The 26,749-nt window shown below is 45.6% G+C and overlaps 1 protein-coding gene and 1 long non-coding RNA gene across 4 annotated transcripts in view; one reads left to right on the plus strand and one right to left on the minus strand.

The window, feature by feature from the left end:
- Positions 1–10,779, plus strand: part of LOC311591141 — a 35,748-nt gene extending 24,969 nt beyond the window's left edge. For both annotated transcript variants that reach the window (XR_014777021.1, XR_014777022.1), the window contains exon 3: positions 250–10,779. This is a non-coding gene — a long non-coding RNA (uncharacterized lncRNA). The remainder of the gene's footprint in view (positions 1–249) is intronic.
- KCNQ1 (potassium voltage-gated channel subfamily Q member 1) overlaps positions 1–26,749 on the minus strand; it is a 321,454-nt gene that overhangs the window by 156,801 nt on the left and 137,904 nt on the right. For both annotated transcript variants that reach the window (XM_084770356.1, XM_084770357.1), the window contains one exon: positions 10,788–10,908. In XM_084770356.1, the coding sequence (XP_084626482.1) occupies positions 10,788–10,908 (121 nt within the window). The remainder of the gene's footprint in view (positions 1–10,787; positions 10,909–26,749) is intronic.

Here is a 26,749-nt window from a genome sequence, read left to right on the forward strand (position 1 = left end):
GGCCTGCCATTGGGTGGCCTTTACTGTCCTTCTGACTCTGGGCCTGCGCCATTGGGTGGCCTTTACTGTCCTTCTGACTCTGGGCCTGCGCCATTGGGTGGCCTTTACTGTCCTTCTGACTCTGGGCCTGCGCCATTGGGTGGCCTTTACTGTCCTTCTGACTCTGGGCCTGCGCCATTGGGTGGCCTTTACTGTCTCGTCTCCTGTTGACTCCCATTTTCTGGTCTTTCTATTGTATGACACCTCCAGGGATTTTGTGACTCACACACAGTCCACGTGGTCTACCGAGGGTCTATGATGGGGCCATTGCCCAGTGATGAGACATTGGCGAAGAAAGGCTGGTACCATGGAGTATGGGGAACCTAACGAAAGAATATCTTTTTGTTTGTTTATTGAGACAGATCTCATGTAGGGCAAGCTACCCATTGTCACTTGAGGATGATTCTTGAGCTTTGGATCCTCTTGCCTCTACCTCCTGAGTGCACAACTACACCCAGTTTATGCAGTCCTTGGGGGGGGGGGGTTAAACCCAGGGCTTTATAAACGATAAACAAACTCTCGAATAGCTAAGTCACATTTCCAGAGGGAAGAATGTCTTAAGTGAGGCTCTGAGCCTCTGGGGTGGACAGCTCTACCTGTCCCCCTCTGTCCACAGCATGCTGAGTCCAGTCACGCCTGGACCCTTTTGTCAAGCACTCCACTGAAGGGCTCCCATGCTTTCCACCAGGTGCCTGCACATGGAGCCCAGACACCTAGCTGGTAGAGTTCATAGGGTAGGTTTTGTTTTGTTTTTCTGAAAAAGAGCATTTCAGTGTATTGCAGATTAGCAGAGTTTCAATTTAACTTAACACATCCAAGCTGGGTGGTGGTAGCACACATCTTTAATCCTACCATTCAGGAGACAGAGGTAGGCAGATTTCTGAGGCCAGCCTGGTCTATAGAGTCCAGGACAACCAAGGCTACACAGAGAAACCCTGCCTCAAAGATAAGACAGACAAACAAACAAACAAACAAACATACTCTCCATATGCAAACATGAAAGAAATAAATGCAAGCCTACCTCCAAAAGATACAAGAGGGAATTAGACAAGAGAGGAAAGATTTTCTTGGAGCTGAGGACAGCTATTCAATTTAACACAGGGAGTTGGCTCAGACACAAAGCCTAAGTGTAGACAAGGCCACGGCAGTGGGACAATCCCAGAACAAATGAGCACTTTAAGTCCCAATATGACTTTCACCCTACCATTTTCACCTCAGGTACAGAGACCAGCTACCCAAAGAATAGTAGTAGGGCCCAGAGGATGGCTGCCTAATGCTACCTGCCTCAGTGGACCTCTTGGGGCATCAGGGGTAGCCCCTAATGCAGGATAGGTGGATCCATTTAGGTAAGAACCCTGCCTCAGAGTGAGTATGTATGTGTATGCATGCTCTCTAACCCTCACCTTTCATCCTTTTCCCCTGCCTACCACCCCATCTCACAAACACCTTCTTGCTACCTTGCAAATTCAGCTTTATTTCTGCCTCAGTTTTTCAGTAGGGTACCACAAGCCACCATTAAGGACAGAGTTATACCTTGAGTGCAGCGCAGTCTGATTTTTATATGAGGGCTTAGAGCCAGGGTCCTCAGAGAAAAGCCAGGTAGAGTAAAATTGTCTCTGGAAACATCTTCAGTGGCACCCCTCCCCAATCATCTCTCTCCGAGCCTTCTGATTACTCCCTTCTACGTTGCTCTCATGCCCCCTGAAGTAGGAGATGCTACCAGGGATTCTGCCAAGTATCTCTGAGCTTCTGGGGCTGTAGCCGCATGTGTGGAGAATTTACTTAGGCTGAATATCTAAGTGGATGGTGAGCTGAAGGTTCTGGAGCACAGACCTGGACTCCACTTCCCTCCGTCTTATATTTTCCTTCCTCCTCCATGCTTCCAAAATGTCAGCCAGGTCTCTCATGGAGCCAGGCAGACCTGACAGACTTACAGTCTGACCCCTGTTAGCTGGTCATTGCTAAGGACATGTATCTGAGGTGTCTAGCCAGGACACCTGAACTTTCCTAAAAGGGATGCAAACATAGGCATAAATGCTGGGTGGGAGGCTTTGGGATATCATCAGGAGCCTGGGAGGAAAGGTCATCCTAGCCTATGAGATCTGGAGAAGCCAGCGAAGGCTCCTGGCTTCCTTATGTGGCAGTGCCAGCCATGGTTTACTTACGAGGCTGAAGTCAATAGAATTCTTCTCATGGCAAATGGTGATCAGAAAGCCAGCACCCAAACCCACCGTGGACTGCTCACATCTACACAGTGGTCACAGAGTCTCACTTATTGCTGCTCAGGGGCCAGCTCACCACCCTCAGGACTTTAACCTGACCTTCACCAAAAGAGACCCAGGCTCCCCCCGCTGACAGTGTGTCACAGAATGAGCTTGGCTCTGCTTGTGTTTCTTAGGTGATAGTAGCAAGTTTCTGCCCGTCATAGATCTTTAGCTTCCCTTTCTGTAAAGCTGGGGACTGACTCACTAAGAGTTCTTCAGCTTATGCGGATGTAAGTTACGTATCTGCCACCAGCCCTAGCACCAGAAGTGAAGTGCAGCCCAGGCTAGCTCTTTCTTAGCACTGAAGGCCAGTTTGTGAATACTGTGGCCAGATTTGGGTTTATCCTTCCAATACAGAGGCTGCTATAGTTTCCCTGTCACTTGCAGGGCCAATGGAAGGTAGGATGAACAACTTAATGCCCTCTCCTTAGTCTGTCTGAAGGTGACTGCTTGAGTTGGCTGGCAAATTAGCCCAAGGATGATGGGATCAAATGCCAGCAGCACACAAGACCTAGTCCTCTGATCCCACCTCCTGCTTCCTCAGAACAGAATTATTGGTGCCACGCCCCTGCCTTCCCCTCTATTAACAGGAGTCAAAACAGCTCCTGAGCCCCTTCCTGGCCACCTAAAGCTTTAGTCAGAACCTGTAGACTTCCTATATCATCCCAGAGCTTGGTACTTAAAAAAAAGATTTATTAATTTATTATGTATACAGTGCTCTGCCTGCATGTACACCTGCAGGCCAGAAGGTCTCATTATAGATGGTCATGAGCCACCATGTGGTTGCTGGGAATTGAACTCAGGACTTCTGGAAGAGCAGTCAGTGCTCTTAACCTCTGAGCTATCTCTCTAGCCCCAAGCCTGGTACTTTTAAGTCTTCAAGTTCATCTTGTTTAGGACAGCACTTGGGATACAAACTGGCCGATTTGTTTCCTATAGAAATTTATTATCTGGCAGGTTTTTTTTTTCTTTCTTTCTTTCTTTAATCACTTTACAGCTTGATCCCAACCCCCTCTCCTTTCTCCTCCCAGTCCCACCATTATGCCCCCCTTACCCCATCCTCCCTCTCCTTCTCAGGGAAGGGGTCCCCTATGGGGTACCCACCCACTCTAGTCCCTCAAGACATAGCAGGACTAAGTGTATCCTCTCCTACCAAGGCCAGACAAGGCAGCCCAGCTAGGGAAAAAGAATCCAAAGACAGGCAACAGGGTCAGAGATAGTCCCTGCTCCAATTGTTAGGGAGCCCACATGATGACCAAGCTGCATATCTGCTACATATGTATAGGGAGTACCTGGCAGCTTTTTTTTTTTTTTTCAAACTCTCAGGTCAAACAAGCAATAACCTCATGGGGTCTCTAGTTACAAAGGGATACCTTATACTGTCTAATGCTTCTCAAGTAGATCCCCAAATCAAGTACATGGCTGGATAGCTGTCCCCATTTGCTGAAATTTATATACCAACACAGGAAGATAAGATGAAAGTTAAGAAAACTGCTCTAGGGTTCTGTGAGCAGGACTGAATGACCCAGGCTTGCTAGGGTTTCCTGGAAAACATTGTCCTTAGCCATTGTGAGCCCATAGCAAACACAAGCTTCCCAGGGTTTCCTAGAAGGCACCGTTCTTAGCCATTGCGAGCCCACACCATACCAACCCATCAGCTGATACATTTAGCAAGCTGTAACCAACGTACAGAAAAGTGCAGGATGCAGTAAGAAGAAAGAGAGGTGACGGAACTAGCTAGGGGACGAATCATGGCACGATTCCCTCAGAGCCCTGATACCCCTTTTCCCATGCCCAATTAGAGTGCCATCAGAGAGGACGGTTTTCACAGAATGTGTATATGTCGAAGTAAAGGCCTTATGGAGGCACTGAGCCGGCCATGAGGATGAACTGTGGGAGCCTCCATACCCCAGCCCTCGGGTCCCACTGGTAAACTGCAGTGATAATGAAAGGAGAGCACTGGCCAGAGAGAACAGCCTGAAGCTGACCAGTGGAACAGAGGAGAGTCTAGAAATAGAACCGTGTGCTGACAGTGAGCTGATTTATAGTGATGTCAATATGGCAGGACAGTGGGAGAAGGATGGTGCTGTATCAGACTGGATGTCCAAGGGAAAGAAAAAAAAAAGCTTATCTTGACCTTCACATAGGACACAGAAATCAATTCCAGATGGTCTGCAGATCTGCATGTGAAAGGTGAGCTTTTAAAGCTTTAGAACAAACCAGAATATCTTTATGACCTTGGAGTAGTCAGAGTTTCTTAAGTGGGACATAAACGGCACTATCCAGAGAGGAAACGTTTGATTAACTGGGCCACATTAAAATTAAGACCTTCTGTTCATCAAAAGACACCAAGAGAGGGGGCAAAGCAGCCTGCAAGGGGCGGGGCAGTATTTACAATGTATGTGTGCATCTGACAAATGACTCACATTCAGAACACCCAGGATATATATAGAGAAAAACAGCGATTGAAGAAGAGCAGCTCTCAGTATAAGATGCAGACGTCTTACAGAGGGCGAGAGATGTGACCAAGTAAGACTATAGAGTGGGGCTCAGCTTACTGCAGACTATACTCACTATTTGATGCCACTAGATACCCACATGGATGGCTCTAAACAAAACAAAATGGAAAAATTCCAAGTGTGGAATATTTACATGCTGCCAAGCAGGAGTAAAAATTGGGGTGACTGCTATGGGAAACAGCCAGTCACTCGGTGACCCAGCATGTCTATCCTAGGTATACAAATAGCAGAGATAGCCATAATGTTCACCAAACACACTCATAGAATATTGTTAGTAACTCACTATCAAGATCTGCCCAGGGGCTACGGGTAGTCGAGTGAATAAGCAAATCCCAGGCCACACAGAGTGGAGGGCCAGAGAACAAAAGGCTCTTGGGACCACTGTTTTCTTCAGCCCCACAGGGGGCTTCTCAGACAACACAGTGAATGAAAGTGCCAGATACAGGGGTGAATGTGCTGTGCAGTGCATCCATGCAGATTTAAAACACAGGCAAAGCCAGCTACGGCTGCTGGAAGGTGAGCTTATGGTTGTTCTTGGCGTGTTGATGATCGGAAGTGGGATCTAGTGGGCTTCTGTTGCTTTCTTAGGATGCTTGGGTCTCAAGTAGGGAAAATGCACTAAGTTTGCACTGGAGATCTGTATACTTTATTCTTTTGGTGTGTTCCTTTTCTACCATTTGTAAGTTTATAATACAGTGCCCTGTAGAAGACAGTATTTTCTGAGCTTTACTAGAGACACAGCCTAGGAGCACAGAGAGAGGGGGCTTGCCTCCTGCTACACCTTGCTTAAAAGGATAAATTACTCCAGTACCCTGACCAGAGCACTTCGGACCTCTGTCTTTAGCAGGCTCTGTAGTTCACTTTCCACTTCCAGCTTAGGCAAAGCACACAGGAGATAGGTCTGGGGGCTCTCTCTGTGCTATTCGGGGGTACCTCTCTCTTACGGTATCACCCTTGTAGCATGTACAGTCCCACTACACTCCACTGGCCTCCCTCCTTCTGTGGTCCTCTCCCCCAGAACAATTCTAGGAGGTTGCTTCATCCATTTTCATGTGCTTGGATGAAGTGAAACTAAGGAAGGTTAGGGGGTGCTGGGGGCTGCCTGCAGCTGGGCCTGTGCAGGCTGGGAGCCAGATTGAGGGCATCCGATTCCCAGTCCCTTCTCTTTCCCACTGAGCCACTCCGCCTCGCTTTTAATTTAATTAGGAGAACATTTAATCCCCCGTGCATTTCAGAGACTGGTTTGAGCCTGGCTGGGGCTGTGTGGGGCTCTGACTGGGATCCTGTGACTCATACAGCCTTGCACAGCCCTCCCGGGAGGGCTCCCATGGGGTTTCTTTGGCACCTTGTGCAGACAGAGGTGGTCTGGAGATTCACAGAAGACAGGACACTAGTCTGGAAAGACAAACTGGTCTGTTCTTGACAAGCCCCCTTCCCTATCCTCCTGGACACTGCCCCAACACGGCCTCTCAATCTTCTCCCATCAACACTTGCAGGTTGAGAAGTCAAATAAGAGAAATGGGTGTTCACCCAGGTGCCTCAGCAGGTCCTGGTTGTCTCCAGGCCCTGAACTCCCCAGACAAAGCTGTCCCATCAGAAGAGCTAGCCCCCTGGTCCACTAGTGCCCCCCCCCCCTTTCCAGAAGGCATAGGCTGGCCTCAGCCTCGCTGACAAATGCAGAATTCAGGAGACATTAGTATTGATGTGGATGAAAGCCAGGCCACAGCGGGCCTCCCTGGAAAAGAGAAACTCGAACGTCTTGGCGTGAGATTCTGCAGGGTCCAGGAGAAAGTTGAAGACATGGAAATTCTAATTAACGCACGCGGGGCTGGTTTTGCTCAAGGATTTTTGAAGCTGTCATGTCACAAGAGGCCCGGCAAGCACATGCTCGCCCGGGAGGTGCTTTTGGGCACCTGGTGGGATTCTTGCAATGCCCTAGCCTGTGCTCTCACTTTCCCTCTGTCCTCTAAACTTTCCTCCACCCATCTTGGTGAATTGGGTGGCCCCTGAATGCTCCCTCACCCCCAGAGTGGGATGATAGGCTGGTTAGTAAATAAAAGATGAGGCTGCCAGTTGAAGATGTTACAACAGGAAAGTCAGAGAGGGGTCAGGAACCAACCTCTTGGAAGAAACCACATGGCAGAGCCAGGCTGAGCTATAGGCTGTTGTGCTTATGGTTAGGTAGGCTTGGCCTTTGGGGATGTTCATCGCGGGTATCCTGTGCAACTGATGGGGCAAAGGTGTGGGTTCCAGACAAGTCCTGATTGGTCCATCAGCTGGAGGGTGGGACAAAGCGGCTGTAGGAAAAGCTTACCGAGGCCACACCCAGACACTTGTCTGTTTGAACCACAGGTCCTCATATCCTGGGCCCATGTTTCAACACCCATGGGAGGTACCTGGACACTTTGCTTCGTCTCAGGCAAGGCTAAGAATATGCTTTCTTTGTCAGAGTAGGAGCAGTAGTCTTAGGGTTCTTTTTTTCCTAGAATTTTGGGAGTCCTGGGAAAGGAGGGGCCATGAGGAGCCATGGATACCTGCTCCCTACCAGACACAGGTTGGAATCAGGGAGCTGTTACTTGGGGGGCCTTGATGCATAGCCTCAAGAGGATGTGAGGGGCATCCCTGGGGAAAGTAGGACAGCCGATACTGGAAATGTGCGTGCAACCCTGATGGCCACAGGAGTGACAAGGGCACGCCGGCTCCTGGGATACACACAGACCCCTGCCAGCCACTCCCAGTAAGCCGGGTCTTAGGGAATTACCCTAACTATTGGGTGTAAGGATACCCCCATCTCTTGGGGCAGTTCCTCCGCACGTTGACAAAGGTCTCTAGTCTCTAGTTCATGCTTGGCCCTCAGAAGCCTGGAGTAAGGCTTTGTGTAGAGGATTCACGGTGAGGGGGCTTGAGGAGTACAGGGCTCCCTTACAATGATGTTAGAGCCAGGAAGACAGCATCTGACTGAACTGTGTGTGCTAGGCTGAGGCCCAGCTGTCCAGAGCTGGGCAAGGCTCGCTGGTGCTTGCCTATTCAGCTGGGGTCAGAGCGCTACCCTGTCTTCTCAGCACCCTTCCCTGTTCACCAGCAGCTCTCTAGTGTTTTCAACAGGCCTGCATCTTGGCCTCTCTGTCCAACTATCGGTGTCCAACAGGCTCTGAAAAGAGGAGCTTCACCCAGCCCCAGGGACCTTCCCATAATCAAGGCTATAGTGACCTCACCTCCCTGGGGCCCCTGGGTGGGGAGAGCTTGAGATGGAAACAAAATGTGTCTTTATTTATGCTTTTAATTTGAATTCTGGAACCGGCCCAGCATGGTAATACATTTAACATCAGTAAAATGCTGAAGAAAAATGGATCTGTTTTTCTACAACTGCCTCCCACCCACTCTGCCCCCTGCAAGACCCTAGTACACATCGCTGTCCCTGGTAGACACGTACCAGGGTGTGTGCCTCTTTTTTTTCATTGTAGGTTCATAGGGCCAGTTGCCCACAGGAGCCAAGCTGTATCACTGAGCTGCTGGAGCCTAGCTTAATTACTGACATCAATCAACAGGCTGACTGTGCAAGAGGCGAAGGAATGCAGCCCTGGTGTGGGCATGTGGGCCCCTTACACAGTACCCACAATGGCCTATCTGCTCCCCCAGGACGGGAGGGGTCTTGGTAAGGCTAGTAGTCCTGGGAGCGCGTAGGGTTCTAGGACCCCGACTCACACCATGCCCTGTGGTCATCGTCTTTGCTAGGACTTCCGGCAAGGATGACACTTGGCTTCTGAGGATGTAGGTGTTCGGATCCCTTGATGCCTCAACTCTGACCCCAACTCTGCTTTGATTAGATCATATCTTTTTGCTCAGGCCTGTGATGTCAGTCTGTACCTTAGGTCTTTTCACTCAGCACCACCATGGACGCCTTCTTTCCTACCTTTCCATCTTCCCAGGCTGGCTTATATCCAGCTGCTGTGTTTAGAAGAACTTGTCCTAGGAAGGGCCTTGGTGTATTCCTGGGTGGAGATTTGACTGAATAAAGACTGTCCACCTCCTATTCAGAGAGGCTAGCCTGAAAAGAGCTGTGGTGCCTGGAAAGATAGTGACGCACTAGGCCTACAGTCACCGAGAAAGCGTCGTTCGCATTTCTAAGGTTCTGCCACCTCAGACCGGTGACCGGAATTCGCCTAGTACTTTGAGCAATGCTGTCTTACTGGCTTAGGGGTGCTTTTGGAACAGATGGACAGCGGATGTCTGGCTTCAGGAGCTTTGAGTGTACCAATACCAGCGCAAGTGGCCTTTTGCCCCCAAAGGGGTGATTATGAGGCAGCTATGGACTGAACTATGGGCGTGTCTCCCCAGTCCCCACCCTCCCTTGGGACCCCACTGGTGCTTTCCTTCAGGGACCTCATGGTGTTCTGGAGATGCGAGGCATGTTTGTCCATGTGTAATGGTGGTTTGCTGAGAGCACTGCCCACTCCTGATGCAACTGCTTTTGTGTCTGGAGGCTACTCCGTGGCCACAAGAGTAAAATGGAATGGGCACCAACAAGAGGGGAGTGATCAGGAGGATAAGAAGGCAGAGTGGCCTCTCCAGGCTTAGGCAATTCCCTGGGGCCTGTTATGGTTGCCATGGTGCTACTTACCATCCCTACTCCAAAGCAGGCACTGTCATATCGCACACAACATCAACCACAAGACACCAGTGTTTACACTTTGAGTTGCCTTGTGCCCTAGACTTAATCGAGAGCCTTAACCATTGTGTAAACTATTGTTCTGTCCACTGACAGCCTATACCTGCTCGGCCTGTCTGGACTCCTGCTCACACCTCTGTTCTTGCCTGCTAATGCAGTCAGCCTGTAAGGCTGTCTTAGGAGGGAGAGTGACCCCTGCTTTTCAATAGCTTGCTCTCTCTGAGCTCACGAACATTCTTTACATCCTACAAACATGAGATGCTGCTAACCTCCCTTTGACTTTGGGTGGGCATGGCTTGTCTGATTATAATCATCCCTCTGACAAGCCTTCCTTCCCCCAGGTGGCCCCAGCTTGGCTATCTGGTTACTTAGCACTGCGAGTCCCAGTTTCTTCAGTCATTGCAAAGACAAAGCCCCCGCACCAGGAAGATAGTAAAGACAAGAAATCTAGGCCTGAAGCATTATGGCCAAGCACACAAGGCTAAAGACATGAATTTTAGTAGAAGAATGAAGTGTTCCAGTATGTGACTCCGGGGAGGGGGGGACGCTAAGAGTATGGCGTTAGCACCCTGACACAAAGACACTCTTCTAGGGGAGTACCCAGTGGGGCAGTGGTCAGAAGGGGCCTGAGTGACCTGCCTTGGTCACATGGCTGTCTCTACTGGCCTTTGGTGGGAACATCTGAGCCACGTGTTGCAGAGAAATCACACCATGGCGGGGTCCTGGGGGTTGGCCTAGTGATGCCGTGATGGGGGCCCAAACAGGGGGAAAGGATGGGCATGTATCCCAGGCCAGCTGTGCCTCGGAGGGAAGGCCAACTGGCAGGCGTGGAAAATCAGCCATTTCCTCCACCTGAAGGAAGCCCCTGAGGACAGTAGCGGCAACTGGCAGACAGCACCCAGCATCTGCCCCGTGGCTTTGGCCAAAGTTCCACGGGGACATGCTAAAAAAAAAAAAGTTGACTTCTTTTGAAGGAGTGGTGGAGGGGGCTAGGGGAGAGAAAAACAATTTTCTCAGACGCTCAAAGCATGAAAACAAGTGGAAAATGATCAGTCTGGTTTTCCATAAGTCAAAACAAGAGGATCATGTTTCTGGATTCGGTGGGAAAGCCCCTGCTTTCCTCTCCTGCCTGAGCCCTGAGGCAGCCCCAGCAGCCAGTGGCCCCAGGTTCGCAAGGATAGGCAGAGAGTTCTGGATACTGGCTAAATAGACTGCATCCCAGCAAGAGGGTGAGCTTTGCCCTGTGCCAAGACAGTTCCCTTGGGCCCTAGCCTTTGCGGGCAAGTGGACACTCACTGTGACACATGGGTGATGGGGGTCAGCAGCGTCTCCCCTTCCAGGTCCAGGTCCTCAGCAAAGCTGTTTGTTCTCAAGAAATGGGGTGTGCTTACTTCCAGCAGTGTAGGGCTCTTCCTTACTGCGAAGAAAGTATGGGGACAGCTCATTACACTTCAGTAGAAACTCGTTCTCACGAAGGGGCCCCAGAGCTGGACAGGTCAGGTGAGATTGGGGACAAAGTTTAGATGTTTCAGCTTCATCTGTCAGGTTTACATTGAGTGGAGTGGAACAGGGGAATGTGTGTTCAGATTGGTCTCCAGGTACCTAGGGTGTCAACAACCCAGATTAAACAATAAAAACTGGTACATTGTCCTCAGTCTGGAAATTACCGTGGGGCTGCTCTCTGGAACTCAGGACCTTGCCCTATCTTAGGCTCTATTCTGAGCCTCTCACCAGCTTCACCCAAAACATTTGCGCCAAGAACAAATCGAAGCACGGATCCCCAGTACTGTGCTGCTCACACTCATACACTGATGGATCAGTGGGCAACAAAGTGTGCTAGTACCTCTGCCTGTCAGGAACCACAGGGCTGATTTCCTTGCTCTGGCCATGATGCTATATTAACCAGGTAGTTTTTGAAGGAGGCCTCCCAACTGTCCCAGTAGCTAGCTTCATATAGCTCAGGAGACTGATCCTGGCCAGTCTTTTTTTTTTTTTTTTTAAGATTTATTTATTTATCATATATACAGTGTTTTGCCTGCATGTACACCAGAAGAGGGCACCAGATCTCATTATAGATGGTTGTGAGCCACCATGTGGTTGCTGGGAATTGAACTCGGGACCTTTGGAAGAGCAGCCAGTGCTCTTAACCTCTGAGCCATCCCTCCAGCCCCCTTGGCCAGTCTTTACAGCATTTCCAGCTTAGCAATGTCTGCTCTCAACTCACTCTTCATTTAAAGTGTTTAATGTAGAGGGAGCGAATACTTCTGATGAGTGGGATAATGCAAAATCACAGTGGTCCCCAGTCACAGGTGTCACCTGCCAGCCAGGTCCCTGGCTCTTGCCTGACTTTTCTCATCATGAGTAGCACATAAGTGATGTTCGAACCTCTGTTCTTGTCAGCTTTTCTTACTGTCCCGTGACATCCTTTTCTCCAGGTATGCAGCTATGCACCTGAAGATCATTTTAGCAGCATAACAGCCCATAGTTTAGATCTACCACAATTAACTTACTCATATTTATGGACATTCAATCTCGAAGTTTTATGACAATCAGACAGTGATGTAATATCCATCTTTACTGTTAAAAGCTGCTGACACTCAGGGTCAGTGAGATGGCATGCCTGTGGTAATGCTAATAAGTGCTTTTGGATTGTTCTTCTGCGCAGTTATAGCAACTATTCCTCCCCTCCAACTTTGCTTGGCCTGTAAAGCGTTGGTTAAACATTGAGGTTTTTCTCATTTTAGAAATTGCTATTTGTTCTTTGAGAATTTCACACAATGAAATTTGGTCACATTCACCGTTTCTCCTCCCAGATCCACCCCCATCTACCTCCTAACCCCCAACTTTGTATTCTCTTGTTTTAAAGTTTGGTAACACATCACCTTCAATTTGTGCTGTCCGTATACATACTTGTAGGTTGGGGCTGGTGGAGTATGGTTGATCTACCAGGAGCTAGACTGTTAAAGAAAAAACTGACTCTCCCTCCCCAGGAGCCATTACATGTCCATAGCTTATCAAGAGCCTCTACTTCTACTCAGTGAGAGACTGTTGGCTGGGTTGGTCTTGTGTAGGCAATCATGCAGCCGTCCTGCCGTGTCCAGAAGTTAGTTTTGTTCTAGCCCTTTTCTGTTCCTGGCTCTTGGAGACTTTCTACGCCTTCCTCTACAATGGCCGTGGGCCTTGGGGAGGGGATGGCTTTCTCATTTCCATCTTCACTAATTGCTTTTTGGCTTGTTTGGGATTCTTGAAGAATTGCCTGTTCGTAGTCTTTGCTTGGCATTTATTTATTTATTTATTTATTTATTTATTCATTCATTTATTTATATTTTTTTTACATTTTTTCTCCTTTATTAATTTATTCTTTTAACATCTCAATGGTTATCCCATCCCTTGTATCCTCCCATTCTTCCCTCCCTCCCATTTTCCCCTTATTCCCCTCCCCTATGACTGTTCCTGAGGGGGATTACCTCCCCCTGTATATGTTCATAGGGTATCAAGTCTCTTCTTGGTAACCTGCTGTCCTTCCTCTGAGTGCCACCAGGTCTCCCCCTCCAGGAGACATGGTCAAAGGTGAGGCACCAGAGTATGTGAGAAAGTAATATCCCACTCTCCACTCTACTGTGGAGAGTGTTCTGTCCATTGTCTAGATCTGGGTAGGGGTTTAAGGTTTACTGCCTGTATTGTCCTTGGCTGGTGCCTTAGTTTGAGCGGGACCCCTGTGCCCAAATCTGCCTATCATAATGTTCTACTTGTAGGCTTCTAGGACCCTCTGGATCCTTCTACTTTGCCATTCTCCCATGATTCTCTCATCTAGAGTCCCACTAGAATGTCTTCCCTTCTGTCTCAGTTTCCTGGTAAGTGAAGGCTTTCATGGGACATGCCCCTTGGGCTAATATGCAGATATAAGTGAGTATATACCATTTGAGTCTTTCTGCTTCTGGGTTAACTCACTCATTATGATCATTTCTAGCTCAATCCATTTATCCACAAATTTCAGGAATTCCTTGTTTTTAATAGCTGAATAGTATTCCATAGTGTATATGTACCACTGTTTCTTTATCCATTCTTCTATTGAGGGACACTTAGGCTGTTTCCATGTTCTGGCTATTTGAATAAGGCTGCTATGAACATGGTTGAACAAATTTTCTTGTTGTGTGCTGGAGCATCTTCTGGGTATATTCCAAAGAGTGGAATAGCTGGGTCTTGAGGAAGCCCTATTCCCATTTTTCTGAGATAGCACCAGATAGATTTCCAAAGTGGTTGTACTAGTTTGCATTCCCACCAGCAATGAAGGAGTGTTCCTTTCTCCCCACATCCTCGCCAGCATGTGGTGTCGCTTGAATTTTTGATCTTTTGCTTGGCATTTAAAAGGAAACTTTTAATTCATTGGAGACAACAGCCTTGTATAACATGAAGCGTGAATATCTCTCTTAGTGTATGTTTGGCCTTTTAACACTGTGGTTTGGTTTTGTTTTTTTATCATAGACTATCTTGTTTTTTACAGTGATACAGCTGGGTTTCCCACATTTATTACAGCAGTCTTTTACATTTATTTCCAATATAAACATACAAATGGGGGCATACATCTGTATGTATAAATTTTAACACACTTCACATAACACACTAAACATTTATTCATAATGCAAGAGATGTTCAATAGTCATAAAATGGAAATTCAAGAATACTATAGGTAATCTTTTTAAAAATCTGAAATAGAACATACAACTAAAAAAAATTTGAAATTTATTCAACTAAAAATCCCTACAACTTTAGATTTGAAAGTGAGTTGAGATACAACACTGAAGATTTAATCTGAAAGAGGGAAAAAGATCAACTTCATCATAATTAGAAACAAATGAATTATTTCTGCAACAAGTACACTCTGCCAAGCAGCAAAAGAAGCAAGGAGTAACAGGCTTAATTACTGTTAAAACCCTTTGCTTTCTGAAGGCAATGAGACCAGTCACAGATTTGCTGCGTATCACTGCGGAATCAAGTGCTTGTATCCAGAGCATATTAAGAATGATCACAGTTTGACAACAATGAAGCAAATAACCCATCTTAAAAAGTGGATCACAAATAAACACACCTAAAGCCCATGGACTTATGGAAGTAAAAATTAAAGCCACAGTGAGATAACACTGAAAGGTGTCATGAAAATGGATACAACATAAAATTAAACCCTTGTAACAGCGAGCGCTCAGGGGAGGCCGGATGACTGCAGCTCACGTGTGCTGCTGGTGGGAGTGCAAAGTGGCACAGCGGCTTTGAAGAACAACCATCATAGTCTCTTATAAACATACATATGGAATATGACCCCGCTGTACGGAATATTTATGTTCACAAAAACTGGCACTCAACGATATATAGTGATTTCACCTCTGGTTGCAGCAAACAAGTAACAACAAAGATGTCTTTTCAACGGCAAAATGAATAAACAAATTGTGGTACATCTGCTCCACCCATGCGATGGAATAATGTCCAGCAATCAGCCAGAATATTGGAGGTCCTTGGGATAGAAGATAGAGAGCATGGTGAGTAGATTCCATGTTACAAATACACGACAGGGCATTGAAAAGAGAACGGGGAAAGGAACTGACTTAAGTTGCTTTGAAAAAGAACGGACTGGGTACTAAACTACTAACGAAAAAAAAATACTGTCATCAGCAATATTTCTGTATATGAGTTTGTTTCATACAGGGGTACTACATATCAAGGGTTATACAAAGCAGTAACTATATTAGAAAATGGGGGCTGAGGACAAAATAAGGATAAACTTTAGTCAGAAACAGTATAAACTCAGGGTTAGCCACATATAGACACATATAACGAAACATGGCTATGTATAGACTTCAGTTATGGACATACATATTTCCTTGTTCTGCCTGTTGAGAGGAGATGTAAACAGTGATCCTTCTGTGTCAAAGAACACATTCAGGGCCTCGGTCACATTTTATATCACTGCTAGTTCTACTGTAAAGGCAGATATGGATCTTTAGGAGAATAGACACTTGTGGGGCTAGGACGGGGAAGCTACAAGAGGAACCTGAGAGGAAGCAAATAGAAGGTGTATATCAAAGGGCTCATGTGCAAGTGGCCCAAGATAGAAAGAGTTGAGTGACAAAACAGTAATACTTGATTATACCTCAAAAACACAAATTGCCATGTCATGCCCATATTTATAAACAAATAACTGAAAAAGAGACGAGGAGCTTTCTTACAGAATATTTCCTGTAAGTGTAGAAGGAATGAGTAGCCAGAAGTATACCATAGAAATTCTTGCTTCAGGAGAGCCATGGATGAATGCTAAAATTAGGAGGTGAAATCTTAAGTAGAAACTTCAAAGTCTTCCTATTTTTTTTTCCAGTGACATTGATTGAATCCAGGGCTTCATGCATGCTAGACAAGCATTCTGCCACTAAGCTACATCCTTAGTCCCAAAATAAATTTTAATTGCTTTAGTGATTTTAACACACTCACAGAGTCTCTGATACTCTCCTACAAGAGATAGAATGAAATTCCTTATTCCCTGAGTGCCGGCTACATCTGGTGACTTGTTCTTAATGACTAGGTAGAATAAACAAGAAGCTGGAGGTCAGTCCCTGAGCTGCTTAACCGTGGCACTCAAAGTTAACACCACCAGCGACATTCCACGTTGATGGAAGAAAACAAGAAAAGCATCTTGCTTTCATGACATTCACCAAACCTGTAACCTTATTCTCATTTTGTAAAAGCCTTAGACAGACCCAAGACCTAGTGTAGCACTGACATATGATGAATATTCTTCAAAAGGGGCAAGTCCAGTAACAGTACTGTAAAGCTGCAGCTGTGGGTCATAGGGCACTAAGGACCCAATGAATGAGTGCAAAGGCAGATATTGGACAGGCTCTCTGAGCATGAAGTAGTTAAACCGGGAAATGACTAAACTATAGGTCATCAGTGTTGTATCAATGTTAATTTTTTTTTTTTTGCTTCAATGTAACGTGGTTATGTAGGGTAGTGCAGTAAAAGGTACATGGTACAACTATTTTTGCTTTTCTAAGTATATGTAATATATGCAAATAACACACAAATTAAGAGTGAAAGGCAGAGTAGTAGAAAAGAATCTTAAGTATATAAAGATAGATTAAAACTATGAAGAAATGCACACAACTTTAAATAGAGACACTGGCAAACTGAAAATTGCCTTTATTCCATTGATAAAATATTCAATTCTGAAAAAATTCTTCCTAACCTTAATGAAAATCCTAATGTTTGCATGTGAATACCTTGACAAATGGATTCTAAATTTTATTTGGAAGTGTAAAAGACCAGAGGAAAGTAATATTCTTGAAGAACAGGGCGGCTAATTTGCTTACCAAACACAAAGTACTTCTAAGGAGTGGTCATTAGCATGGTGTGGTACTGTTTCAACGTACTTACCTGGTTAGTGGGAAGGGCTGGGTGTTACGAAATAGCCCTACACATGAACACTTGCAGTGTATCAAAGACCTGTTTATTATGAGCTGGTCTTTTAAATAAAACATTCAAGGACAATTGAAAATTCACATGGGGAAAACACTAAATTGCGCCCTTAATTTTCTCACACCATACATTAAAAATTCATTCAGGGGATTATGACAAGTAAAACAAAGGGGCCCAGATGACTGAATCTAGAAGAATATCTTCATGGTGTCAGGGCTAGGACAACTAAGAAGCAATAATCAAAAAGGAAAGTACCAAGTTGACTACATTCAGAGTCAAAGCTTAAATAGCCAAATACATTTTAAATGGTAAAAAAAGAGAATAAAAAACAAAACAAAACATATAAAACATTGAGTAAATCGATATGAAAAACAGCTAGGCCTGTTGGTGCAGGTCTGTAATCTTAGCTACTTGGGAGGCTAAAGCAGAGGGACTGTTGAGGTTAAGACCTTGCCTGATCAACCATAGGTCAGGACTACTCTCAAAGAGCAGGACCTTATCTCAAAGAGTAACAAGAGATCTAGAGGTAGCTCAGTGGCAGAGCGCTCTCCTACTATGCATAGGACCTTAGGTTTAATTCCCTAGCAGTGACAAAAATGGCCTAACTGAAAAATAAGCAAGACAACCCCCCCCAACCCCTACCCCCGCAAATGAGAGAAGAATCCAAAAGCCTGATGAGCTTATGGAAAGGTGTTGTGCCTGACTAGCAATCAGGGAAATGTAAACAAACTCAGGAGCTCATGGCCCACGGGGGCCAGCGGCAGACTTCCAGCAGGAAACTACACAGACATTACTTAGTCATAGCTGGGAGAAGGGCTCAAGTAAAGGGCTCTGAGCCTGTGACATCCTCAGAGAGACCAGGGAAAGACCAGGAACCCTTGAGGCATGTGTGCACATGAAGCGGCCCACAGGTCTGGGAGTGTGTAACCGCTCCCATTTTAGAGTCTCAGGGCTGAGATTCAAGTGCACTGGGTTATATTATACACTTGTCATGTCATAGCTAAAACTTCATCCAGGATTCAAATGTTCTTTTGGGGGAAAAAAAAAGAAAGAAAAAGAACACAAATACATATTTCAATGCTTGTATCACTGTACACAGAAGAAAGGAGCAGCAAAGAGGTGGCTGAAGGAGGGCGCTGTGTTTTACACACCCAGAATGACAAGTGCCGTCTCCAAGCCTGAGGGCCCAGGGTGAGCCACTCAACTCCTGAGAAAGGCTCAGTCCCGGTATTAGGAAATTAAAATGTGCACATCAGTTGGCTGTCCAGAGCGGGTGGGGCCTGCACCTGCCAGAGAGGAATGTGGACTCTTTAGTTTAATCCTGGGAAGGGTTCATGGGGCCCCTGTGATGAGGGTCAGAGAGGGGCTCAGCACAGTTGTTTTTCCAAGTCAAAAGGAGAGACTGGTGTCTGCTAGGCATGCTTCAGAGACTGTGGGGGGTGCCTTCCTTTCTGTGGGGAAACTGCATGGATCTGTACTCACAGCCAGATCAGACACCTCAAAGATTCTGGAAGAGAGTGCGGAGGGCAGGATTTCAACTTACATACACTGGTTGTACTCCTTTTAGGCAAGAACCTGGGGCAAGTATGGTGTTCTAAGAGGCCCTATTGGTTACCTCCATCTCTGAAGAGCCCAGAGTTGGTCTTTCATAAAGATATGAAAGGAAAGCTCTACTGCAGAGCAAACTGTGAGACTATAGTGAGTGCGGCAAGGGTCAGCTAGCCACTAAGACCCTGCATAGAAGACTCTAGAACAATGTCAGGTGTTCTCCGCTGAACCAACCATTGTCAGAATACCTGGTCTTGGAGGGAAAGTACCATTTCTTTCCTAGTGACAGTGAAGTCACATTTTCCTAAAACGGTCCCAGTTTTTGATGCTTTCATTCCTTGGCTGCTTCTGTCTTGTCAGAGCCAGAATCTGGACCTAAGTGTGCAGGGCAGAACAAAACAATTTTGTTTTCTAGGAAAATGGGAGGTCTGGAATGGCGAATGTAGCCTCAGGCGTGGCAACTGCCCCAGCTGGGGCTACCCACTGCCAAGTTTCACCCTCTCTCAAGAGAACCAAAACCACACTGTACGCAGCATCTTCCTTCTCAGCCAGAGGGCCTACTCATTAGGGTGGCTTGCATTTTACTTAAGCAGTGCAAAAAAAAGGCTAGAAGGAAATAGATCAAAATGTGATGTGTTTGCCTGTGGATTAAAGGACTTCAGATGATTTTCATTTCCTTCCTTATAGTATATATGTATTTTCTATTTTGAATGAATGATACATTTAGAAGTCAGAAAATATTAGTTTGTGCAAGCCTCCTGTATTTGCCTTGTACCCATCATTCTGGTGTTAGCACAATGTATCAGAGTGTCCTTCTGCACCTAACTCCTCCAGTCTCTCCTTAAGATGCCCCCAAAGACTCAATGACACAGAGCTCTTTCTTCCCAAGTTCTCCAAGACCTTCCATTTCCCGGCCTCATTTCCCCGCACTGAGCTCCCAGACTTGCCCTCTGCACACCAGGTCAGCATTTGAGCATTCTAAGTCCAACTCTCCGTAAGGCCCCCAAGCCACCCTCCTGCCCACTGCCCTCTGCTGAGACTTGCTGGTGTCAGTAACTTCACCCAGCTGCTCACCCCTGCCCTCCTCCTCCTCCTCCTCCTAACTGATCACAATCCTGCCTAATCTCCTAGATGTAACCTAATCTGCCTTCCTCTACAAGCTTCCCAAGGCTCTGGAGATTGTCCCCTCAATTGCCGTGGGGCTTATGTGTGCCTGGCCCTCAGCACAGGAACCTTGCTTTCTTCCTCCCCCATGTCACCTCCGGTGCCTGGCACAGGCAAGTCCCCTGAGCCAGCTCACTCCATTGGAGTAAACAAGCTGCCTTATGTGTCCCCCCTGTACCCCCCCAGAAGAGGCCCTTTCTCTATCCCCCTCAATCAATTTCCCCGACTTGGTGGATTTGCCAAAGCCCTGTGGATCCTGCACCATGAAGGAAAAAGCCCTCCCTAGGGCATCTGGACAGCTGCATCCATCCCCTGCGTGACATTGCTGAGCTGCAGCCCCACGGCCTGTGCCAGCTGCCCCATGCCCTGCTCACAGACCCTGAGCCAGACCCGACCCACCACCACCTGTGTCTCCACTCAGAGGCGAGAAGTAAGAGACAAGGACAGAAAGTATAAGCCATTCCCACAACAGCTGCCAGGAACAAGGCGAGGAGTGCAGTGTAAATGTATATTCACAGCTGGTACCCAGTTCCGCTTAGGAAAATACCTTGCTTGAGTGGACACCTGTTGTTTTTGCATACCCTGCAGCCAGACCTGGCTTCTGGAAATAGCTCGCTGACTCTTCCTTAGACAGGTCCTCTTTTCCTACTCCCCAGTGAGTAAGATTTGGGAGTCCATTGGCTATTTCCAGAGGGGGCTTTGTGGCTGGGCCACAGCCTCAGTGACATCGTTACACATATGAGCATGTCTCGTGCTTTGGTTGGGAGCAACAAGAGCCTAGTCAGAGCCTGCAGCAGGGATCACTGGGAAGGACTCTGTGCCCTCTTTTTCCTGGTCGATATAGGCTGGTGGTCACCTTATACTCATTGGAAGATGGCTGCTTAAGGACACATGTATATAGTAATGTATGCATTTATAGGTAGAAAGTGAGGGAAAGAACAAAAAGGGACAGGGTAGAAGGGGAAAGAGAGAAAGAGCATCACTGTATTAGGTCCAGCTGTGGCGGGAACAGCTGGGTTCAGATTCATAGGCCAGAAAACTGTCCCATTTGTCCTTTTCTAGATCGAATTAGGTTCTGTCATTTGTTACCAAGAGCTCTTGGGAATACATAGTTAGGGGTAAAGATATCAGTCTGGGGAGACAGGTCTCAGGGTAAGGCCAGATTTACAAAACAAAGAAACAAGCACAAACAGTAACCATCCCAAGACAGCCATGTTAAGCTTTTCAGAGTAGAGGACAGGGAGGAAAAAGGTGAGCCAGAAAAATGTGGTCAGGTGCCCTGGCTTTATCTCTGCACTGGCCAGGAAACACTCAGAAAAGGGCTTCTTCTAGCTGTGCACTGACTTTCTACTGTTATAACACAAACTCGCTTTCAGCGTTTTCTCCATACCCTGTGTTTGCAGCACATTACAGAGCATGTTGTATTTTGTGTTCAAGCAAAGATTGCAGGATATATTTGACTTGAGATGGACAGTGACATGACAGCTGAAGATGACCTGTAGAATCCCCAGAAATCCTAGGAACAATGCTGGGCTTTGTACAACTTCAGGGTTCATAGTACTGGAGACTTTGCCCTGAATGCCTTTTCTCATAATGGAGATAACAGGCTGAACACATAAATCTCAGAGTAAATGGAAATGATTCTGTGGGTCCAAGGGTGGGGTCTGAATAGTTAGGTGCTAGAGAGGACAGGCCATGACAGCGCCAGCCCAAAGTGAGCCCAGGAAGCCGAGAGGGAGCAGCACAGCTGCCTACATAACTAAATCAGTCCACCCAGCTTTCCATGCTGCAAGAAGTCACTGTCCAGGTCTCCCAAGACACATTTGCAAGGGAAGGTTCCAGGCAGCAAGAGCAGCCCCAGGAAACTTTAATATACAATGGAATCTGGGTTAAGCACTATCTTCTCCAAAGTTGAGCTCACAGGACATTCCCCAGAAACCTCTGGAGAGGTGGGGAGGAAAGTTTCTGGAGGTCTTTGGATGAAGAAAACAAAAAAGTGGCCTTGATTTTCAAGGAGAAATTACACAGGAAGAAAAAAATGTTTTTAATCTAATTAAGAGCGATCTTTTCACCTTCATCACAACATCACGGAAATGTGCCAGTTCTTAACTTCACACAATAATCAAAGCAATTAAGGAGAAGCCTTGGAAACTGGTGCAGATGTTCTCAGAATGTTTAATGGGGAAATGAGTTGCAGGCCTCATTCTCAGCATCCGGCTCCAGGCCCTGGCTACCAAATCCAGACATCTGCTGGGGCCCCACCCCCAGGCCTGGAGGGCGTGTGCCTGAGAAACACAGGTCCCTTCCCAGGCTGCCTCCAGCGAGGCCAGATCTGGGGCCCCAGAGGCTCCCCATGGTTCCTCCAGCCAGAGCCTGGACACAGTCAGAATCACCCTAGAGCTAAGGGGAAGCTTAATGTCAAAATTATGTTAACAACTGATGTCAAAAGTAATCAGCTCAAACTGGCTCCCCCACCCTTGCTGGCTGCAGAAGGACTGGAAGCAGGAGGAGGGAAGGCAAAGAGCCCCTGGCAGGGAGGGGCCGGGGGAAACTCTCTTCTTTGACCTCCTCAGCATGAACACCATGCAAAGGTGTGGCAGCATTAGTGCAGTGTGACTCTGTAGACCTTGGCTCAACATTGGCAAACTAGACCCAACAATCAAACTGGTCCATCTTGGAGGCATTTTCAAGAATAATCAGAAACTATGTAGAAATGAGGATGCTGCTTAGTTAGGAAACAGCCTGTTTTAAAGAGCAGAAGGGCATATGACTAAACTTAAATGGCTTGAGAGTGAAGACTTTGCTGTACAGACAGCTCATTAAACCACCATGGAAGCCCTGCTGTGTGGCACACACAAAGAACAGAGAGGGAAAGAAAACAGCCCTGGTTTTGAGGACACACAGGCAGTATGGGTCCTCACACATGTATAACTTTTAGCATTCATGTCCTCTTCATATCAAATACTTCTTAATATAAGAAATGCCTGTATGACTCCAGGGCCTTGTTTTACTGCATACAAGGTAGGCTAAAGGCAATGGAAAGGAACTTCTCAGAGCAAGCTTTCAGTGGCAGTCGATACTCCAGCTCCACATCACTGGTAGAACTCTACTGAGTGTTGTAAGCTGATTTCCAGCTGCTCACTAAAGCACTCTCTTAGGGAGGGACTGGTATAAGTTTGTTTTTATTCTGTGTACATGAAACTAGGCCAAGAAAGTGTGATAGGACGGGGATAAAGCATTTAAGAATGAAAATAGCATGGTACACTTTTTATCAAAAGGATTTTTTGGGCTGCTATGTACAGAGTGTAGCAAAGGAAAGCCAGGAAGAATTGGGAAGTGAGTGAAGAGTGGAGGGGAACCACCAAAAGCCAAAACAAACAACAACAAAACCCAAAGAAGCTTGTGGTGGTGGCACATGCCTGTGATCGCAGCACTTGGGAAGCAGAGGCAGGCAGATGTAGAAGGCGAATCTGGTCTACAGAATGAGTTCCAGGACAGTTAGGGCTATACAGAAACCCTATCTCAAAAAAAATTAATACACACACACACACACACACACACACACACACACACACACACACACACACCAAGGACAAACATGGTGGCATTAGTAGGGAAAATAGCTGTAGAGATCAGGAATGAGAAAATCCATATGTGAAAAACCATAAATTTTAAAGGCTTCCAGGAAGGTTTGGGGAATAACGGCATACTATCCCCCCCACCCCCGACTTCAAATCTCCTCACTTATCCTAAAAAATCAGATCAAGCAACCTCAACAACAGTAACAACAAAATAAAACCATATACAATCCACCCCTTGACAGTAGGCAGAATACTATAACCTAGAAATTACCCATGAGAGAACCTGCCCAGCCTTTAGGTGCAAAAGGCCAGAAGAGGCTTAAGAAGCTCTGTCAAAAGAGTGAGAATGCAAAGCAGTGTCAAGAAAAGTAAGGTCCCACTCTCCACAGAAATATTTTCATAGAAACTCAGAATTAATGTCAGTGATTAATTCTGGGAAGCAGGCAGTGATTTACAGCAACCAAGGGAGCATGACAGAAAGAGCCCATTAAAAAGGAGTAGGGGTGCATTGAGCAAGACGGCTCAGTGGGTAAAGGTACTTGCTGCCAAGACTGACAACCGCCGTTCAACCTCTGGGACCCACATGATGGAAGGACAGAACAAGTTTCTGCCACAAATGATACGAACTTGTGACATTTTAACTTGTCCTTGCATACGCTTCCCTCTTTCCACTTCGGTTTGGTGGCAGTGTTGGAGATGGAAGACCATGTTACACGTAGGGAGGAGCCTTTGTTTCTGGAGGAGCAGTACAGACCTTGTTCTAAAAGAAATATTGTTGTTCTTATTGTTTGGGGGAAGCCTGAAAGACTGGTGTAAAGTGACTGGTTTGTTTGTTTGTTTGTTTTTTAAAACCTAATTCTGAGTTTACTCAGTATGAAAAATAGTGGACATTACTTGCAAACGTCGTAACGCATTCAGGGCAGTTATGGTGACTTGGGGAAAGATCAGTGGTTGAAGCATACACCTGAAAGCTGCAGAAGACAATCTGCAGAAAGTTTCCCTGGAAGTTAAGAGCATTTTAGGTTAACTGTATACACTAAAGAAGATACAAAACATGTACAGGGCTGGATGCTAAGAAAAGCCCTGACAGCACTACAAACCATTACCTATGGCAGATTTCTATGCTCACCTCAAGCTACAAGTGAAAGCAAAGACAGGATTGTAAATAGTCTGTCTAAATATTGAAGGAAAATTCCAGTCCAGTTAATTTGCAAAAGCTGGAAGAGTCCTGCCCGCCCACTTACACCTCTCTGGTTCCTTCAGGGAAGTCTGTCATAATGAACTGAACATAAATGAAAGGCACAGGGACTTAAAAGACCACACATAGCTTCCCAAAAAATAGTTTAGGAGTCAGTAAACATCAGTTATAGTCTATAGCATTAAAAAATGTGGAGGCAGAAATGAATCTAATCCCACAGTTATATAAAATATTGAAAATATACAGCTTTAAACAAAAATTTATGGAGTGTACAGAGAATCAATACCATCAAAGTAGCCCTCCCTTGGAAGGATTAAAGGAGCACAGACATTGGGCTTGACTTGACCAAAAAAAAAAGTTTTTAATTAGCTCAGCTGGTCAAGGGACTTGTTGCCTAGGCCCTGGTAACCTGACTTTGAGCTCCAGAACCCATATAAAGGTTCAAGGAGAGAGCTACACAAAGTTGTCCCCTCACTTACAAATGGGCACCATGGCATACACACCTCCCTCAGTAATAATAAAATAAACAGTCTAAATTATGCTTAAAGATCAAAAGAAAATAATATACAAAGAATTAAAGAAAACCAAGAGAACAGAGAATATGAGGAATGAGATATAAATTAGAAAATGAAGTTAAACAAATTCAGGAACTGAAAAGTATTAACATGAAAAAAAATCCATTAGTGGGTTTCACCCTCAGATCTGAATGGATATAAGAATCAGTGGGCTTGAAGAGCAAATAAATGATCAAGTCTCAGCATCAGAAAAAAAGCGAGCACCCCGAGTGGTCTATGATAAACTACCAAGCATACTAATGTCTACGTTGGAAATCCCAGAAAGCAGGTGAAAGAAAGGGCAGGAAGAGTAATTGAAGTTAGGGTGGCCACGAGATTTCCAGGTTTGATTAAAGAGACAACTCTCTATGCCCAAGAGCATAAGCAGAGGGATCCAGAAAGGCTAGCTAAGAGTTACACAAAAATGCACTATCAATTGTTGAAAGACAAAACAGATCATGAAAAGAAAAAGAGACATGGCTTATCATGTAGAGCGATTCTCACTCGATACAATTAATAACATGCTTGTCATTAGCAACTATAGAGTCCAGGGGAGATGGAACAGCATTTTCTAAGTGGAGAGAGAGGGAGAGAGAGAGAGAGAGAGAGAGAGAGAGAGAGAGAGAGAGAGAGAGAGAGAGAGAGAGAAATCTGTCAACAAACAATTTTCAATACAGCAAAAATTATTCAAACATGGAGAAATTAGGAGCTTATGAGCATCTCAAATGGATAAAAGTTTGGAAGCTCATACTACATTGACTACAAAAAAAAAAAAAGTAATTCAGGCTCAAAGAAAAAGAGACTCAAAAGCAATTGGAGGCCACACAAAGAAGCACAGAACTTGAGGACCACGTAGCTACATAAAATATGAAAACCAGTATTACATATAGAATCTCAATTTTTAAATGTTTATTATTTCCTATGATAAAAGTATGTGATTTATACATCTACTGTATATCATATGATATCGGGTATATTCATATCATAAATGCACAACTTGAAACTATTTAGACTTGAAGGGGATAGAGCTATATGGGGTCTTACTTTTTGTATGACATTGAAACTATATTGGTAAAACTTAAGCTAGAATGTTATAAAGTTAGGATATTAAGTGTAACTCTCACCAAAGTTATTCAGAAAAAATGTCTTGAAAATATATACATTTCAACATGTAAAAAGCTTATAAATTATAATAACAAGTAAAAAGTTGAATTGACTTAAAAGTCAATTCCACATCTGTTTCAGAAATGAAGAGTAAAATATTGCCTCCAAAATGAGGGAGAAGGGAGGGTTGTATTGTAGCAGTCTCCTGGATTCACAGTACCAGAATCTCACATATAATCTTGTGTTTACAGTAGATTTCAGGAAATCTGTTTTGCATAGTCATTGGTTTTCAATAAGTATCTTTCCCTCCATTTTGTGGCAATACTGGTAGAGGAAAGTGCTGTGCTATTGAGCTATTTCTCAAGACTGATATTCTGCCTTTCTAATTGCACAAGCTCTAGTGCTGTCACACTTAAAAGAAGCCCTGTATTAAATGCAGTGTAATTCTTCACTCTTAGGTATTACCTAAGAGACCCAAAGTGGTTTTTGAGCAGGCTAAAACCAACCAACCAACCATAAGAACAACAACAACTAAAAGACATCTGCTGACAAGCCCTCAGATATGATATAGCTAGTATTCCTGCTGTTACCATTAATAGAAAATTTTATCCCCCAAAATTGGAAATATGAAAAAGAGATAAGGGT

The sequence above is a fragment of the Acomys minous genome (assembly GCF_964271855.1).
Source record: "Acomys minous genome assembly, chromosome: 2".
NCBI lineage: Eukaryota > Metazoa > Chordata > Mammalia > Rodentia > Muridae > Acomys > Acomys minous.